The sequence below is a fragment of the Pelophylax lessonae genome (assembly GCF_965119305.1).
Source record: "Pelophylax lessonae genome assembly, chromosome: 2".
NCBI lineage: Eukaryota > Metazoa > Chordata > Amphibia > Anura > Ranidae > Pelophylax > Pelophylax lessonae.
In genome coordinates, this window is record NC_138769.1 from 431035893 (window position 1) to 431056880 (window position 20988).

At 43.4% G+C, this 20988-nt stretch overlaps 1 protein-coding gene across 1 annotated transcript in view; it reads left to right on the forward strand.

Annotated features, from left to right (window-relative positions):
• The window catches only part of CFAP47 (cilia and flagella associated protein 47), a 702231-nt gene that overhangs the window by 11429 nt on the left and 669814 nt on the right, over positions 1–20988 (forward strand). Inside the window, exon 3 of the mRNA XM_082245539.1 lies at positions 1674–1789. Within this exon, the coding sequence (XP_082101665.1) occupies positions 1674–1789 (116 nt within the window). The remainder of the gene's footprint in view (positions 1–1673; positions 1790–20988) is intronic.

Sequence of the window (20988 nt, forward strand, 5' to 3'; positions counted from 1 at the left end):
TCTTCCCCCACCATCCACTCTATGTTCTCTGACAGCTCTTCCCCCACCACAGTACATTACCCAGAGGGATTAATGCCAGAAAAGTAGCGCAGCAGCTTTATCGAATTCCCACCATTGTTCTCTGACAGCTCTTCCCTCACCATCCACTCTATGTTTTCAGACAGCTCTTCCCCCACCACCCACTCTATGTTCTCTGACAGCTCTTCCCCCGCCATCCACTCTATGTTCTCTGGCAGCTCTTCCCCACCGTCCACTCTAGGTTCTCTGACAGCTCTTCCCCCCACCGTTCACTCTATGTTCTCTGACAGCTCTTCCCCCACCATCCACTCTATGTTCTCTGACAGCTCTTCCCCCGCCATCCACTCTATGTTCTCTGACAGCTCTTTCCCCACCATCCACTCTATGTTCTCTGACAGCTCTTCCCCACTGTCCACTCTAGGTTCTCTGACAGCTCTTCCCCCCACCGTTCACTCTATGTTCTCTGACAGCTCTTCCCCCACCATCCACTCTAGGTTCTCTGACAGTTCTTCCCCACCGTCCACTCTAGGTTCTCTGACAGCTCTTCCCCCCACCGTTCACTCTATGTTCTCTGACAGCTCTTCCCCCACCATCCACTCTATGTTCTCTGACAGCTCTTCCCCCGCCATCCACTCTATGTTCTCTGACAGCTCTTCCCCCACCACAGTACATTACCCAGAGGGATTAATGCCAGAAAAGTAGCGCAGCAGCTTTATCGAATTCCCACCATTGTTCTCTGACAGCTCTTCCCTCACCATCCACTCTATGTTCTCAGACAGCTCTTCCCCCACCACCCACTCTATGTTCTCTGACAGCTCTTCCCCCGCCATCCATTCTATGTTCTCTGACAGCTCTTCCCCCACGATCCACTCTATGTTCTCTGACAGCTCTTCCCCCGCCAAGCACTCTATGTTCTCTGACAGCTCTTCCCCCACCATCCACCCTTTGTTTTCTGACAGCTCTTCCCCCACCATCCACTCTATGTTCTCTGATAGCTCTTCCCCCACCATCCACTCTATGTTCTCTGACAGCTCTTCCCCCCCACCATCCACTCTATGTTCTCTGAAAACGTAGAAGTTAATTTATAAAAACTGGAGAGTGCAAAATCTGGTGTGTTCTGCAATGAAACCAATCAGCTTTCAGTTTTTTTTTGTCAAAACTTAATTGAACAACCTGAATTTAGAAGCAGATTGGCTACCATATACAGCTACACCAGATGGTGCACTCATTGGGTTTTAGTTAGGCTTCATTTATGCTTGTACAACTCCAAAGTCATGCAGACTTTGGTGCAACTTTGGATGGGTGTGACTTGTTCCCCTGCAAAGTCTTACCCCTTGTTGTATGTAAAACAATCAGGTATGACTTTTATGCAACATTTGAAGTCTATGGCCCAGAAGTTTCATGAAAGTTGGACCAAAGTAGTAAATTCATTTTAAGTCGCACATATATGAATGGTTATCATTGGAAAACACTGGGTGCAACTTGTCTTGCAACTTTGATGTCCAAAGTCAAATGATAAGTTTCACACATGTAAATAGGGGTCTAAATTAACCTCTTAGAGTTTTCAGTAGCTTCTTTTGCAGGGATCCCCCAATGTCTGCATTGCACCCCAGTTTTTTTGCATACCCTTTAACATTATTGCACTCTCATTACAGGTTTACCCCATCCTGTTATTTAGAAATCGATCCAGAAGTTAATTTTGGGAATATGATTGCAAACAGCAAAGTAATATATAAGGAGATTGGCATTACGAATCATGGTTCATCTCCAGGTAATTGACTTAGTTGTATGTATTTCACCACACTAGAGTGATAACTTATGTAATAAATTTTTATTACAGATTGCTAATCAGATGTATTATACCATAAGTAAACTTTAATAAGGGAAATGTACATTGTCGCTTTTATTCAGTCGAATGGTAATTTGTGAACTATTTAACCGGTTGCCGACCGCCGCACGACTATATACTGCGGCGGTCAGCCCCGGCCAGGCAGAGTGACGTATCGGTACGTCACTCGCCTGTCACTGACTTGCGAGCCTATCGCGGGCGGGCGCGCGCCCGCCGAGGCGCGCGCCCGCCGCGGCTCGTTCACAGACAAGTCAGTGCGTGTGACCGGCGGACTCGATGTCCGCCAGTCACACTGCGATCGCTCCTGTGAAGGGAGAAAGACAGAGCGGCTTGTGTAAACAAGCTGCCTGTCAGTTCTCCCTGTGTAAAAGTGAAGATCTGTCCGTTCTACTATGTAGAACGGTTGATCTTTGCTTTTACACCAATAGGAATGTCCCTGCACAGTTAGAATCACGCCCCTAGGACACACTTAACCCCTCCCTGTCCAATAAAGTTAACCCCTTCCCTGCCAGTGTCATTTTTGCAGTAACAGTGCATATGTATAGCACTGATTACTGCAGTAATGTCACTGGTACCCCCAAAAGTGTCAAAAATGTCAGTCAAGGGTCCGATCTGTCCGCCGCAATGTCGCAGTACCGAAAAAAAAATCGCAGATCGCCGCCATTACGCGTTAAAAAAAAAACACCAAAAATGACAAAAATCTTTCCCTTTGTTAGTAAACGCGATAACTTTTGCGCAAACCAATCAAAATACGCTTTTTGCGATTTTTTTTACCAAACATAGGTAGCATAAAACAAATTGGCCGAAAAATGTTAAAAAATTTTGATTTTTACTTTTTTTTTTGGGGAATTTCATATATAAAAATGTGAAAAATATTGTTATTTTTGCAAAATTTACGCTCTTTTTTTGTTTATAGCGCGTGATCAAAAAATCGCACAGGTGATCAAATACCACCAAAAGAAAGCTCTGTTTGTGGGAAAAAAAGGACGTCAAATTCGTTTAGGTACAGCGTCGCACGACCGCGCAATTGTCCGTTAAAGTCACGCAGTAAAAAATCACAAAAAAACCCCTGGTCCTTTAGCAGCCAAATCCTCCGGGGCTTAAGTGGTTAATGAGAGAAAAAAAAAAAAAAACCTCTGATATAATATTTATTGGTTGATGTTTCTTTTCTGTATGGTTGATTTACTAAAACTGGAGAGTGCAAAATCTGGTGCAGCTGTTCATGGTAGCCAATCAGCTTCTAACTTCAGTTTGTTTTATTAGGCTTTGACAATACAACCTGGAAGCTGATTGGTTACCATTCAGAACTGCATCATATTTTGTACTTTTCCAGTTTTAGTAAATCAACCCTTGTGTTTCTTGCAATTCCCCATAGGCTTGCTGATGGCACTACTAATATAAAGATACTAGTCACAGAATGTTACATTTTTGCAGCTTATATTATTTACTGTTTGCAATGTATAGTTTGCTTTTTTCCTTCAAGATATTTGGTAAGTGTGATTTGTAAATGGCCACATAAGAAATGTGTTATAGTTACTGATAAAAGTGCAATTCTTTCTGTAATACATATATTTTCTTATGAAGTTTTCATATCTCTAACTGGCAAAAGCCTGTTGATTTATTGCAGTTGCCTATGTCCATTCCTCTGCTTAGTTCATCACAGCTGAGAAATCTAAACTAGACAAAATCTATCTGCCATGATGCAATGCCCACTTTCAGCCCTGGTTCACACTTATGTAATGCGGTAATTGCACAAGATTACATATGGTGTTTTCCAGGCACCCGTGTAAACCTAGGCTCAGTGCTATGCTCTTTGTTAGCTTAACTGTCTAGGCCAGTTCACGCCATAGAAACGCAGTCCGGATATGTTCCAGATGCTTTTCTGTATGTGCGTTTTGGATACGTTCCAGTGCGTTTTTAATGCAGTCCAGTACATTCTCCCCCCTTTTTTTTAAAACTTAAATAAGGACATGTGTGTTCCAGTGAATTTTTGGTGCGCTCCAGTGCATTCCAGTGCATTCCAGTGCATTTTTGATGCACTTTACAGCGTTCCAGTGCAGGAAAAACGCAGCATGTTCTGGAACTGGAAGGCACTGATGTGAACTATGCCATTGAAAACCATTTAACCTACTTTAAATGTGTTTTGATGATGCAGAGAGAAAACGCACTGGACCGCATGCAGTGTGAACTGTAAGTAAAAATAATGTACTGATTTTTACAGCTGCTTTGCTTTTAGAACAATATCTTGCTTTTTTTGCTAAATGAGAAACATAATTGGAGTCTATTTAAAATTATTTTCAGCCAGGATTCACACTTTTACCAAAATACATTTTGTGTCCTAATTGGATTCAGTTGGAAAAATGTGTAAATCTTGGATGAAAGCTATGTGAATCTTGGGAAAAAACATTTGTAAATAGACTCTAAAGGCTACTGTTGTTGACTTTTCATTTAGTAAATGCTAGTTGCCTGGCTGGCATGATGGCCGCCTTGCTGCAGTTTTTTCAATCACTAAAGCTGGATACACACTATACAATTGTCTTTAGATTTTTTCCTTTAGGTTTACCAAAACCATAAAATATAAGGTCAAATCTAAATACTTTAAATTGGTATGCAATCAGGCAGGCCTTTTCACTACATAGTTGAAGGTAAATCTAAAGGAAATCTAACAACAAAAGTTGTATAGTATGTATCCAGCTAAACCCAGAACAGAACAGATATGTGGATACAAATTTAGAGCTGAACTGGATAAGCAAATAATGTCTAAATACAAGAGGCATGTATATTTGTACTTGAATCTATGTGTGCTTTGTATAGTTCTTCCAGATCCGTCCAGTATTCTGGTGTGATACTTTGCAAGGGCTTCCTACAATAAGGACCGGTCACTGCTGCTTCGCTCTGCTTGTGCACGGTTACTGGTTTTGTATTTACCCCCCTCCTGTAGTTTTTTTGCACTTAGCAGAAAACAACTCCTGTGGTCCCTCTCACAGCCCTTCTCTCTGCACAGGCTATGTGTAGCACATTGATGATGTCACCACTACTTTTACAAGGTTATATCTAGGTTTGCAAAGACATTTGCTGCACTTAATGCAGATTTAATGCATTTGGTCTGTGGCTATTGAGGAATACATTTCCATGAAAGCTTGTGTGCCAGAAGTTCAACTTCAAAGCAGACCTTGCCGTCATTGCATAAGCTACAAAGTAAGACATATATATATATATATATATATATATATATATATATATATGTATATATATATATATATAAAAGACAAAAACAACTTTTTTTGGTGATATTGTCTTAAAAAATGATTGTTTTTATTTAAAAAAATAAATAAAACCATACAAAAATAAATAACATGTTTTCTCTACCTGTTGGTACTTTACCCAATAGGGGAGATTCCACTCTTCCTACTCCCCGTCCTCCTTCACATTTGGCACATATTTTTTTTCCAGGTACTTGGTTTTGACAGCTACCCACTCCCCTACTTCTGGTCAGATCACTACAGTGATCTCAGCGGATGTTTGGCCCCTGTCCTTCCTTCGCAGCCTTCTGGGACATGTCACAGGTCCCAGCCAGCTAAGGGACTAATCAGGCACAGCATGGCTCACGCATGCGCAGTGAGCAGCCGGTTGTGGAGCCATCAGCTGTCACAGCTGGCTACTTACACTTACTATGCCGGTGCTGGTGGCTGGAGCCCAATGAAGAAACCGGCCAGGTAAGGACACCGCTTGATCCTGGGACAGGTGATTGTCTACTTATTAGGCAGCAGCTACAGTTTTCGTAGCTGCTGAATTTTAGTTTTTCAAAATATGACTGAAGCACCTCATTAATGTAGATAAGAATTATACATCCTATTCTGCAATTTGTCCTCCTTAAAATTACACTAAAGTTATGATTCTGGTATAAAGCATTTCAAAGTTATTTACAATTTTTAATTGCAGTTTTTAATGCAATGCAAAAACATTACAAACTAATATATAAAAAAAAAAAAAAAGTTAAAGTGTTACTAAACCCACAACAGTAAAATCAGTCTGTATATGCAGTAAAGCATGCTTGTAATACTCACTGTGGAACCTAAGGGGTTAATCCTCTGCATTGTTTAAAAAGGCCGTTTGATCCTGTCTTCTCTGATCCTCCCCATGATAGAACAGAACACTAGGAGGCACTCTGCACATGCTCAGTTTGGTGTGTATTGCTTGAGAGTTTTTTTTTTTTTTTTTTTGGAAGGGTGCATGTGATCGGCACAGGGCCAATCAGCATTGTCCAGACAGAGGCTCAAGGGTCATGCAGCCTCATAGGACAGTCAGAGGAGAATAAAACTCCTCCTACAAGCTGTAGGCCCCTTTCACACGAGCGGATAGATTTCAGCTTTTAGCTGCGGATAGAAGGACTTATTTAACGCAACTAAATGCAGACAATGCATCCCTATGGCCCCCATTCACACACTGCGTTGAGCAGCGTTTTCATAACATACGGTTTTGTGCTTTCAAGAAAACTAAAGTTGACAGCGCCCAGGAGCGATGTACCGCAGCTATCTGTATATAAATGCAGATAATCGCTGTACAAAGAAAAAAATAAGTAAACAGTTGCTATATAAAAGGCAAGAAATTACTACCGCAGCTAAACGCAGCCGCATGTAAACACAAGTAATCGCATATAAACACAATGTACAAATTTTAGTATTCTTTGTGCCAGGAGTGTTGGAATTTCAGAATAAGAAAACATGATTTTACAAGCTGCAAAACAACCGCCCGTGTGAAAGGGTCGTAATCAGTGCTTGGTGGGACACTTATAGAAGTCACATAACTGCTATATACTGCTGATGAGAAAAGGTATTTAGCAGTTTATATTTACTAAAATAATTACATTTCCATGTTCTGTGTACTGTGGGAGACCAGATATAGTGAATGCAGGCTCCTGGGTTTAGTGATTAGAAAAATAGAGATGAACAAAAGAAGATAAAATAGCTAATAAAAGAGAATAGCTATTAAAGAGAAGGAGGGGATAATTAGGGCTGATTCTACCTGAAGGGGTTGTAATGTTAGAAGCAATGAATAGTTGCGTATTCCATGCTATTACTTGCAGCATAGGAATCTCGCATAATAATGGGGAACAGGGAAACATGTTGCTATATAAAAAAATAAATCTCTGTCCTCTATAGTACTTCATACCAAATATATATTATCTGTAAGAATGAAAAAGAAAGCAGATCCTGAACAGGATTATCCTTCAGATCCAATCTTTTCATATAAAAATATGAAAATATTAAGATTATTATTATTATTAATATAAAGATTCATACAAATCAAAAACACGTATATAATTTGATATTAGTTTGTGTAATTCAGTCACTTGTTGTTTCTCCAGAAATCCAGAAGGTGGCAGCATTAAAATTGCTATAAAACAAGAACAGGCTGCTGCTACTGCATGGATCGCTCTTCTTATGCTAACTGCAGAACAGAAACAACAAAAGAGCGGTGCATGATGGTATTTTTTGGCTCCATCAAGTCGGTTTAATTAAAATTGAAAGCAGTGATGAGATCTTCGAAGACTCCAAGCTCTGCTAGTTTCCTGGTCCATGTGTACTCTAACCTACATAGCAATCCCCTTCTATACGCTCCTTTTCTACAGATGGATGCCATTAAAGCTTTAACATTGTTTTAAATAGAATATTTTGAAGGGATACCTGTGTTTCCTGTCACATAACGGTTGTATTACCGGTGCATGTGTCTTATTGTACATGTGGAATTGCCAGAATGTATTATCCTTTAGAATTACCCAACCTAACAAAGCACAGCAGCAACTGCTGCAATTTAATCCCCTGTGAGTTGATTTTAATGTTTAATAGTTTTTTGCAATGCTTTCCAGTGCAGGTCCAAAGAAAGAGGAATCTGCTGAACTCCTTACTGTGGGGGGGATTTACTAAAACTGGAGAGTGCAAAATCTGGTGCAGCTCTGCATAGAAACCAACCAGCTTCTAACTTCAGCTTGTTCAATTAAAGAGTAGCTCCACTTTTGTTAAAAAAAAAAAAAAAAAACATTCCCCTCTGGGTGATCTATGTAGATTACAAGGATTTTTGACAAGCTTGTGTTGCAGATTCTGAATCATTATTCTGAAGGAATCTGTGTGTTTGTCTGTGTCCATGTGCAAAAGTAAGTCTAATGGGAGTGGTTTCATAATTATCAATCAGCTGCTGCACCTGCAGGGCCCTAATGAGGAAGGCTGCTGGGTCTGCATCCCTTTAGCTGTGATTTCCTATTGGGAGTATCTCACTTAAAATTAGATTTTTGTTGCAGGGGATGCCTGAAATCTGACTTGTATCTTATGCCCCATACACACGTGCAGATTATCTGCAGACTTTTGTCTGCAGACTTACCAAAACCATATAACATGAGGTCAAACCTAAACACTTTCAATTTGTATGCAATCCGGCAGGCCCTTGCACTACATAGAAAAGGTAAGTCTGCAGACAAAAGTCTGCAGATAATCTGCACGTGTGTATGGGGCATTAGGCAGGCTTCTGGGAGAATGGGTGAGCCAATCACACAAGCAGGGAATGACATATCTGGCAGGGCATTCTGTACACATTCTGTCCACAGAACACCTCCAGGTAGATGTATTGCATTTAGGGTTGAGCGGACACCTAGATGTCCGTGTTCGACGGGTTCGGCCGAACTTTAAAAAAAAGTCCGGGTCCGTGTCCCGGACTTTTACCGAACTTTTCCCGGACACCGAACCCCATTGAAGTCAATGGGGACCCGAACTTTAAGGCACTAAAATGGCTCTAAAACACCAAAGGAAAGGGCTAGAGTGCTGCAAATGGCAGCAAAACGTAATTAAGAGCATGGCAAGTGCTCTGCAAACAAATGTGGATAGGGAAATAACTTAAAACAACAAAAAAAACAGAAAAATAAAACAATGTTCTTCTTCATCTCTGAAGGACGAGGCCCATATGGAGTAGGAGGGAGGTTGAGGTGGTGGTGGATGTGGCGGTGACATAGGCATGTGCACAGGGTGTGCCGGGTGTGCCTGGGCACACCCTAATCACCTAGGGCACATAGCATTGCCAGTGAGGAGATGGGAAAGATCTCCCTGGGACCTGCTCTGCTCTATTTCTCCTTGCCTACAGGTACATGGCCCCGATACATTACTCTCCCTGCTGGCAAACACATGCATGTGTATTTCAACTTTGGGGTGCACACCTTAATGCAATAGGCTGCGCACACCTATGGGTGGTGTAGGTGGAAGCGGCGGTGGAGGAGGACCAGGGCCGGATTAAGAGCATCATGGGCTTGGTGCTGAGGATTTTGAAGGGCCTTAAGGGCCGTGCCTTGCCATGCACCCAGAGGAGGAAGGATGCAGCCATGCATGCCTAATTCAACATGGGATGCTGTCTCTGAAGCCCATAAACACATCCATGCATCGGCAACTGTCCCTCCTTGTCCGGCCTTCGCGCTGTGTGGGGAGGTTCTGAGGGTGCTGCCTGGGGAAGCGAGCATAGAAGCCAGACTTCTGTGTTTACAAGTGACAGAAGAGCGGTAACAGTGAATATGGCCAACCCGGGGCCTATATAAAAGGTAGGGGCCTGGAGCTGCAGCTCCAATAGCCCCTACGTTAATCTGGCCCTGAGGAGGAGGACGAGGTAGCCAACACTGCTTCTTTTCACAAATTTTAAATGAGGGTACACCCCAAAAGAGTGAGAAAGAGCAAAAATGGAACAATGGGTGGGTAAGGTCGGTATCCATTGCTATTCTGCACAAGGTACGGAAAAGTCCCGTGGGATCCATGCCTGGTTCATTTTAATGAACGTGAGCTTGTCCACATTGTCTCTGGACAGGCGGCTGCGCTTGTCTGTTATAACGCCCCCAGCCGTGCTAAATACCCGTTCAGATAATACACTGGCTGCAGGGCACGCCAGCACCTCCAAGGCGTAAAGGGCAAGCTCAGGCCATGTGCCCAATTTGGAGACCCAGAAGTTGAAGGGGGCAGACCCCTCATTCACTACATGTAGGCGTGTGCACACATACTGCTCCACCATGTTGGTAAAATGCTGCCTCCTGCTAAGACGTTCCATCTGAGCTGCTGGTGCTGCTGTTTGTTGTGGCGTGCTGACAAAGCTTTTCCACATTTCGGCCATGCTAACCCTGCCTTCTGAGGTGCTGGCGGTGCCCTGGTTGCGTTGGCGACCTCCCCCTCCTCCTCCTCCTCCTCTGCCTTGTGCTTCCACTGCGGCCCCGCTGTCAGATGGGAATGCCAGCAGCATGGAGTCTACCAGCGTGCGCTTGTACTCGCGCATCTTGCGATCGCGCTCCAGTGAGTGAATTAAGGACGGTACGTTGTCCTTGTAACGGGGATCCAGCAGCGTGGCCACCCAGTAATCAGCACAAGTTAGAATGTGGGCAACTCGGCGGTCGTTGTGGAGACACTGCAGCATGTAATCGCTCATGTGTGCCAGGCTGCCCAGAGGCAACGAAAGGCTGTCCTCTGTGGGAGGTGTATCGTCCGTGTCCTCTGTATCCCCCCAGCCACGCACCAGTGATGGCCATGAGCTGGCCTGGGTGCCACCCTGCTGTGAACATGGTTCCATCTCCTCCTCCAGCTCCTCCTCCTCCTCATCCTCCAGAACTGTGCCCCTGCTGGACAATTGTGTCCCTGGCGTTTGTGTGTGCAGGAACCCACCCTTGGAGCCCCTTGCGAATGACTGCCCTGAAAGCCTTGGAAATGTTACCTCTTCATCCTCCTCCTCCTCCTCATCCTGTGCCACATCCTCTTCCATCATCGCCCGAATTGTTTTTTCAAGGAGGCATAGAAGTGGGATAGTTAAGCTGAGAACGGCGTCATTGCCACTGGCCATGTTGGTGGAGTACTCAAAACAGCGCAACAAGGCACACAGGTCTCGCATGGAGGCCCAGTTATTGGTGGTGAAGTGGTGCTGTTCCGCAGAGCGACTCACGCGTGCGTGCTGCAGCTGAAACTCCACTATGGCCTGCTGCTGCTCGCACAGTCTTTCCAGCATGTGCAAGGTGGAGTTCCACCTTGTGGGCACGTCACATATGAGGCGGTGAGCGGGAAGGCCGAAGTTACGCTGCAGCGCTGCCAGGCGAGCAGCAGCAGGGTGAGAACGCCGAAAGTGCGCACAAACGGCCCGCACTTTCTGCAGCAGCTCTGACATATCGGGGTAGTTTTTAAGGAACCTCTGCACCACCAAATTCAGCACATGCGCCAGGCAAGGGATGTGCGTCAAACCGGCTAGGCCCAGAGCTGCTATGAGATTTCTCCCGTTATCGCACACCACCAGGCCGGGCTTGAGGCTCGCTGGCAGCAACCACTCATTTGTCTGCTGTTCCATGCTCCTCCACAACTCCTGCGCGGTGTGTGGTTTGTCCCCCAAACAGGCAAGTTGTAAAACTGCCTGCTGTCGTTTACCCCTGGCCATGCTGAAGTTGGTGGTGAAGGTGTTACGCTGTCCAGATGAGGAGGCGGTAGAGGATGAGGAAGCGGAGTAGGAGGAGTTAGGAACAGGAGGCAAACTGAAGCGCCCTGCAATCCTCGGTGGTGGAAGGACATGCGCCAAATTGCTATCCGCCTCAGGCCCATCCGCCACTGCATTTACCCAGTGTGCCGTTAGGGAGATATAACGCCCCTGACCGTGCTTACTGGTCCACGTATCGGTAGTTAGGTGGACCTTGGCACAGATGGCGTTGCGCAGTGCACACCTGATTTTTTCCCCCACTTGGTTGTGCAGGGAAGGGATGGCTTGCCTGGAAAAGTAGTGGCGGCTGGGCACGACGTACTGTGGGACAGCCACCGACATAAGGTTTTTAAAACTGTGCGTCTCCACCAGACGGAATGACAGCATTTCAAAGGCCAATAATTTTGAAATGCTGGCATTCAGGGCCAGGGATCGCGGGTGGGTAGGGGGGTACTTCCTCTTCCTCTCAAGTGTTTGGGAGATGGAAAGCTGAACGCTTTCACGGGACATTGTGGAGATGGTTGTTGGTGACCCAGGTGGTGGTGTTGCTGACAGATCGTCTGTTTGCGGGGTGGCAGGTGCCGGTATCACTACAGATGTGGCTGGAGCGGCCGAGACTGCAGCAGAAGAGGAAGCAGGATGAGCCAGAGACGTTTCTTGGTTTTGAAGGTGTGTACTCCACTGCAGCTCGTGCTTTGCACTTAGATGCCTGATCATGCAGGTTGTGCTCAGGTTGAGAAGGTTTATGCCTCGCTTCAAGCTCTGATTGCACAGGGTGCAAACCACTCGTGTCCTGTCATCAGCACATTTTCTAAAGAACTTCCACGCTAGAGAACTCCTTTGAGCTGACTTTGGTGCGCTCGTTCCCTTGCTGCCTTGGGCAGTAGCGGGCGTAGTGTCTAGGGCACGGCCGCTCCGCTTCTGCACCCTGCTCCCTCTTCTGCTGTGCTGGTGGCTCTGTGCGACCACCGCCTCTTCCTCCAAACTACTCAGGTCACCTGCATGACGTTCATTCCATGTGGGGTCGAGGACCTCATCGTCCTCCACATCATCTTCCACCCAGTCTTCACCCCTGCCCTCCTTGTCGGTCTCCACAATGCTGAACTCCGCAGCAGTTGGCACCTGCGTTTCGTCATCATCGGAGACGTGCTGCGATGATCCTTGCATGTACTCATCTTGAGAAATAAGTGGTTGGGCATCGCTGCACTCAATCTCTTCCACTTCTGGGGCAGGGCTAGGTGGATGGCCCTGGGAAACCCTGCTGACAGAGTCATCAAAAAGAAGAAGAGACTGCTGTATGGCTTGGGGCTCAGACTGCTTGCCTGATTTGCAAGGGGGTGAGGTGAAAGACGGTTGGACATCGGCTGCAGGTGCCAACTGTGACCTTTCTGCAGTAGACTGGGTGGAAGACAATGTGAAGGAACTGGAGGCACTGTCAGCAGCAAACCAATCTACTATCGCCTCTACTTGTTCTGGCCTCATCACTTCTAGGGGCGTATAATGATGCCCTACCAAATACTGATGCAGGTTCTGTCGCCTACTCACACTTGAGGAAGGTGTTTCACTTGTGCGTGTAGCTGGCACAGATCGACCACGTCCTCTCCTTGCAACAGGAGCTCTACCAGCAGCACCACGACCCAGGCCACGGCCCTTATTTGACGGTCTCCTCATATTTCTGTAATTTAAGATCTTGCCCTAGAAAGGTTTTTATTGAATAGCGGAATAGGAAATATGATCCAAAAAAGTGTATGTATCTCGCACGTACAAAACCACACTAGGCCCCACTTACTATTGTTTCTACCCCTAAAAGGATGGATGAGGAGTAGGAGGAGTATGGAACAGACAGCACCCTCAAATCTTCAGAAGTATGAGATGAACCTCAAAAACTTGGAAAGGTGGATCTCACACGTACCGACACAGACTATCCCGCAATTCAATTGATCCTCAAAGGTTTTTATTGAATAGCGGAATAGGAAATATGATCAAAAAAAGTGTATGTATCTCGCACGTACACCACCACACTAGGCCCCAATTACTATTGTTTGTACCCCTAAAAGGATGGTTGAGCAGTAGGAGGAGGAGTATGGAACAGGCAGCACCCTCAAATCTTCAGAAGTATGAGATGAACCCCAAAAACTTGGAAAGGTGGATCTCACACGTACCGACACAGACTATCACGCAATTTAATTGATCCCCAAAGGTTTTAATTGAATAGCGGAATAGAAAATATGATCAAAAAGAAAGTGTATGTATCTCACACGTACACCACCACACTAGGCCCCAATTACTATTGTTTGTACCCCTAAAAGGATGGTTGAGGAGTAGGAGGAGGAGGATGGAACAGGCAGCACCCTCAAATCTTCAGAAGTATGAGATGAACCCCAAAAACTTGGAAAGGTGGATCTCACACGTACCGACACAGACTATCACGCAATTTAATTGATCCCCAAAGGTTTTAATTGAATAGCGGAATAGAAAATATGATCAAAAAGAAAGTGTATGTATCTCACACCTACACCACCACACTAGGCCCCAATTACTATTGTTTGTACCCCTAAAAGGATGGTTGAGGAGTAGGAGGAGGAGTATGGAACAGGCAGCACCCTCAAATCTTCAGAAGTATGAGATGAACCCCAAAAACTTGGAAAAGTGGATCTCACACGTACCGACACAGACTATCACGCAATTTAATTGATCCCCAAAGGTTTTAATTGAATAGCGGAATAGAAAATATGATCAAAAAGAAAGTGTATGTATCTCACACGTACACCACCACACTAGGCCCCAATTACTATTGTTTGTACCCCTAAAAGGATGGTTGAGCAGTAGGAGGAGGAGTATGGAACAGGCAACACCCTCAAATCTTCAGAAGTATGAGATGAACCCCAAAAACTTGGAAAGGTGGATCTCACACGTACCGACATAGACTATCACGCAATTTAATTGATCCCCAAAGGATTTAATTGAATAGCGGAATAGAAAATATGATCAAAAAGAAAGTGTATGTATCTCACACGTACACCACCACACTAGGCCCCAATTACTATTGTTTGTACCCCTAAAAGGATGGTTGAGCAGTAGGAGGAGGAGTATGGAACAGGCAGCACCCTCAAATCTTCAGAAGTATGAGATTGTGTTCACTGTACCCCACAAAGATTGTGTTCACTGCACCCCACAAAGATTGTGTTCACTGCACCTCAAAAAGGATTTTGTTCACTGCACCCCACAAAGATTGTGTTCACTGCACCCTAAAAGGATTTTGTTCACTGCACCCCAAAAAGATTGTGTTCACTGTACCCCCCAAAGATTGTGTTCACTGCACCCCACAAAGATTCTGTTCCCTGTACCACACAAAGATTGTGTTCACTGCACCCCACAAAGGATTTTGTTCACTGCACCCCAAAAAGATTGTGTTCACTGCACTCCAAAAAGGATGTTGTTCACTGCACCCCAAAAAGGATTTTGTTCACTGCACCCCAAAAAGATTGTGTTCACTGCACCCCACAAAGATTGTGTTCACTGCACCCCACAAAGGATTTTGTTCACTGCACCCCAAAAAGATTGTGTTCACTGTACCCCCCAAAGATTGTGTTCACTGCACCCCACAAAGGATTTTGTTCACTGCACCCCAAAAAGATTGTGTTCACTGTTCCCCCAAAGATTGTGTTCACTGCACCCCACAAAGATTCTGTTCACTGTACCCCACAAAGATTGTGTTCACTGCACCCCACAAAGGATTTTGTTCACTGCACCCCAAAAAGATTGTGTTCACTGCACCCCAAAAAGGATGTTGTTCACTGCACCCCAAAAAGGATTTTGTTCACTGCACCCCAAAAAGATTGTGTTCACTGCACCCCACAAAGATTGTGTTCACTGCACCCCACAAAGGATTTTGTTCACTGCACCCCAAAAAGATTGTGTTCACTGTACCCCCCAAAGATTGTGTTCACTGCACCCCACAAAGGATTTTGTTCACTGCCACCCAAAAAGATTGTGTTCACTGTACCCCCCAAAGATTGTGTTCACTGCACCCCACAAAGGATTTTGTTCACTGCACCCCAAAAAGATTGTGTTCACTGCACCCCAAAAAGGATTTTGTTCACTGCACCCCAAAAAGGATGTTGTTCACTGCACCCCAAAAAGGATTTTGTTCACTGCACCCCAAAAAGATTGTGTTCACTGCACCCCACAAAGATTGTGTTCACTGCACCCCACAAAGGATTTTGTTCACTGCACCCCAAAAAGATTGTGTTCACTGCACCCCAAAAAGGATTTTGTTCACTGCACCCCAAAAAGGATGTTGTTCACTGCACCCCTAAAAGGATTTTGTTCACTCCACCCCAAAAAGATTGTGTTCACTGCACCCCACAAAGATTGTGTTCACTGCACCCCAAAAAGGATTTTGTTCACTGCACCCCAAAAAGATTGTGTTCACTGTACCGCCCAAAGATTGTGTTCACTGCACCCCACAAAGATTCTGTTCACTGTACCCCACAAAGATTGTGTTCACTGCACCCCACAAAGGATTTTGTTCACTGCACCCCAAAAAGATTGTGTTCACTGCACCCCAAAAAGGATTTTGTTCACTGCACCCCAAAAAGGATGTTGTTCACTGCACCCCAAAAAGGATTTTGTTCACTGCACCCCAAAAAGATTGTGTTCACTGCACCCCACAAAAACTGTGTTCACTGCACCCCACAAAGGATTTTGTTCACTGCACCCCAAAAAGATTGTGTTCACTGCACCCAAAAAAGGATTTTGTTCACTGCACCCCAAAAAGGATGTTGTTCACTGCACCCCTAAAAGGATTTTGTTCACTCCACCCCAAAAAGATTGTGTTCACTGCACCCCACAAAGATTGTGTTCACTGCAGCCCAAAAAGGATTTTGTTCACTGCACCCCAAAAAGATTGTGTTCACTGCACCCCACAAAGATTGTGTTCACTGCACCCCAAAAAGGATGTTGTTCACTGCACCCCAAAAAGATTGTGTTCACTGCACCCCACAAAGATTGTGTTCACTGCACCCCACAAAGGATTTTGTTCACTGCACCCCAAAAAGATTGTGTTCACTGCACCCCAAAAAGGATGTTGTTCACTGCACCCCAAAAAGGATTTTGTTCACTGCACCCCAAAAAGATTTTGTTCACTGCACCCCAAAAAGGACGTTGTTCACTGCACCCCAAAAAGATTGTGTTCACTGCAGCCCAAAAGATTGTGTTCACTGCAGCTCACACACAGAAAAATGGATGTGGATCACTGACACCTGCCTATCTCCTATCCCACACCACACAGCAATATCGATTGTAGTTTGTAGAACACAGTTTCCCTAAAATTCAGCAGCAGCCTCTACCTAACAGGATTGAGAAGAGATCGTAGATCGGGACTAAGTGCAGACCCCACACAGCAATATCGATTGTAGTTTGTAGAACACTCTGACCCTAAAATTCAGCAGCAGCCTCTCCCTAACAGGATTGAGAAGAGATCGTAGATCAGGATTGAGTGCAGACCCCACCCCCCACACAGCAATATCGATTGTAGTTTGTAGAAGACACTGACCCTATAATTCAGCAGACTCTATCCCTAAAATGCCTACAACTCGCCCTGCCTAAACACTCCGACCTGTCCCTCAATTCTATCCGGACACAAATGTTTTTTTCCTGCCTGTCTTTCCCTAATCAGCAGCCAGCACGTTGATGTGTGCTCTGTCCCTGATCTAAGCAGCAGAATGAAGACGCTGCGGCTGCCTGGAACTTATAAAGACTTGGTCACATGCTTCAGACGGCCAATCACAGCTACTGAGACATTTGCAGGCATGGCTGGGATGGCTTAAGGCACACCAGTTAAACGATTGTTGATTGGCTGTTGAAAGCCCGCCATGAAAAGAGCGCCAAAGCATGCAAAACCCGGAAATAAAACGACCGAACACGGATTTTTACCCGAACATACAGTAAAGTGTCCATGTCCGTGTTCGGGTACAAAAAATCCAATTATTCGGTACGAACACGAATAATACAGTCCGTGTTCGCTCAACACTAATTGCATTACATTGCACTGAAAATCACAGCGCTACAGATTGAAAAGGAAAGGTCATTTGTAACTACTTCAGCTCCGGAAGGTTTTATCCCCTTCCTGACCAGACCATTTTTTGCGATACAGCACTGCGTTGCTCTAACTGACAATTGCACAGTCGTGCGACACTGTACCCAAGTAAAATTGACTTACTTTTTTTCTACAAATAAAGCTTTCTTTTGGTGCAATTTGATCATCTCTGCGGTTTTTATTTTTTGCGCTATAATAAAAAAAGTGTGCCAATTTTGAAAAAAAAAAAAAAACATATTTTTTACTTTCTGCTATAAAAAATATCCAATAAAAAAAAATTAAAATCAAATTTCTTCATCAATTTAGGCCAATATGTATTCTGCTATATGTTTTTGATAAACAAAAATCCCAATAAGCATGTATTGATTGGCTTATGCAAAAGTTATAATGTTTGAAAACTATGGGATAGATTTATGGACCTTTTATTTATTTTATTTTTTTACTAGTAATTACGGCAATCAGCAATTTTTAGCGAGACTGCGACATTGTGGCGGACAAATCTGACACTTTGGGCCTAATTCACTATAAGTTGGGAGTAGAGCTGCTCACTTCTCCAAAAATAACTCCAGCCGAAACTCATCTTAATTCGGTGAAGTTGCTGGAGTTAAACCTTCAACTAGGTGCGTTAGTGAATTCGAAGTTGGAGTTAACCAAGAGTGAATTAGGGTTTGGAGTTAACCAAATTCCCTTTGTGTTTTTCATAAAAGGAAATTTGTCTATTCTGAATCACTATTACACAGCAATGTCATCTATTATGGTTTATTTTATTTTTAAGGTATAGTTATGTATCTTATGTGTTTTAACCTTTAGATTTACTAATAGCAGACTACACAGCTGTCTAATTAGCAATCTTCATTCTTTATTCATCTGAAACTTTCAGGCATGTCTGATTGTATTCAGCACTTTGGTGTAGTGGTCTATGCTCATAGACAAAGATTGCTAGGTCATGAGTTCAAGGCCCAACCATGATAACACCCTGTGTGCTCACAGTTGTGTGTCATTATTTTTTTTGCCACATAGTAATACATTGGCTACATCACCTAAAACTGCATGTCAATGGCCATGTATATTCAAGAAACAGACATGCATATGTGCAGGGTGCAATTATGCATTTGCCAAGTTTCAGTATTTATTTACAGTTGTCTAAAATTTAAGGAGGTGATGGCACACTTGGGATTTTTAACTCATGCTCTCAGTGCTTATAGATAGGAACACTAACCACTAAACCATTGAGCTGAGCATGATTACCCATGGAATATTTAGTCCCATGTTTCAATAGTTAACCACTTCCTTACAGGGCAGTTACACCCCCTTCCTGCCCAGGCCAATTTTCAGCTTTTTATGCTCTTGCATTTTGAATGACAATTGCGCGGTCATGCAACCCTGTACCTAACCCAAATGTATGACATTATTTTCATACAAACATTGCTTTCTTTTGGTGGTATTTGATCATTGCAAGTTTTTTTTTTTTATTGGAAAAAAGAAGAACTAAATGTTTGACCCCTAAAAAAATGTGTTTTTGTTTATGCAATAAACTTTGGTAAATCAATATGTTTTTTGTTGCACTGACGAGCATTGATGAGGCTGCGCTGGCAGGCACTGATGAGACACTAATATGCAGCACTGATGGACACTGATAGGCGGCACTGATATGCAGCATTGATGGGCATTGATAGGTGGCACTGATGGGCAATGATTGGCACTGGTGGGCAGCACTGATAGATGGTAATGATGGGCAGCACTGATAAGGAGGGCACTAACAGGCTCCCTGAGCACTGATTGGCATCAATGGTGACACTGGTGGGCATCCCTGGTGGCCATGGGTCAGCAATCCCTGGTGGCTCTAGTGGCATCCCCCAAGGGTCTGCACTGGTAATCAATGCTTTGATTACAAGCACAGACCCCCCCCCCCCCACACACTTAGTTTTCATATGAATGCCATTTCTAAACAGCTGAAAGTGGCCCTCACCATGATTAGCCAGTTGATTGTGACCACTTGCTGGAATGTGTACACCAGGTGGCTAAGTGGTTAGCAAATCTGCTGTTCAACGGTGTATTTGGGTGTTCAAATCCCTGAACTACCTACAACTGTCTCTGTTGTTCTATATGGCAAGCAACACTAATATGGCTTCTCCCCAAAAATAAAACATTGTATATGTGTGAAATTAAAATATTTTTGGGTTGGTTAGATATAGGAAGTAACAACAATATATTGGTTTTTGCATATGCATATATATATATATATATATATATATATATATATATATATATATATATGCATATGCAAAAAACAATATATTATTGTTACTTTCTATATCTAACCAACCCAAAAATATATTAATTTCACACATATACAATGCTTTATTTTGGGGAGAAGCCATATTAGTGTTGCTTGTCATAAATACACATAGGCAAAACAATAAAAAAACATATATATATATATATATATATATATATATATATATATATATATATATATATATATACATATAATTATTTTTTGGCACCTATATATATATATATATATGTGTGTGTGTGTATATATATATATATATATATATATATATATGTATAGATATATATATTTTTTTGTGAATCATATATATATATATATATATATATATATATATATATATATATATATATATATATATATATATAGATTTATATATATATAGATATATATAGACATACATAGATATGTGCATTTCTCTCATTAGCGCCTGAATAGCGCCGTTTTACCGCGAATTTGCGGCGGTATTTGCCGCAATTCACTATAACTCCCACTAACATTTTCTAAAGCCTTATTTTTAGCCTACTTTTTGGTATGGAGCATGCGCACATGGGCTATCTGCCAGAAATAGACACTCTGGAGCTATTTTTCCGTTTTAAACTTTTATTAAAACCTTTTTTTCTACTTAACTTTTTCACACAGTTTAAAAGCAGTTTAGCTCAATATCATATAACACATCTTTCCCAAGCATTTTTTATTTTTTTCCTGCCATATTTTGCGATTTTGAACAAAACAGTCCAGCTTTTAGCTGGACTGTTTAGTCCAGCACTGACGTTATTTGATCTTAGTGAATTTGACACTGCTCATAAAGTTTCTGATGGAGGTATAATGAATTGCTTTTGCACCTTAAAATAGTCAAAATTGAGGTAAAATAGAACTAGATCAGCGTTGGAGGTACAGTGAATTAGGCCCTAAGTGACACTTCTTGGGGACCTGTTACACCAATACAGTGATCAGTGCTAAAGAAATGCAATTTTACTGTACAAATGACTCTGGCAGAGAGGTGATAACATCAGGGGCAATAAAAGGGTTAAATGTGTTCCCCGGGAGTGCTTTCTAACTGTGTGGGGGATGGATGCACTGTTGGAAGACAAAGATCCATCTCCTGCATAGCTGAAACACAAGATCTCAATCTTCCTTACAAGCAGAACGACAATCTGCCTTGTTTATATAGGCAGACTGCCGTTCTGCCGCTCTACGAACAAATGCCAGGTTTCTGGCAGACATCGGGTCCGTTGATTGGCTCCTGCTGTG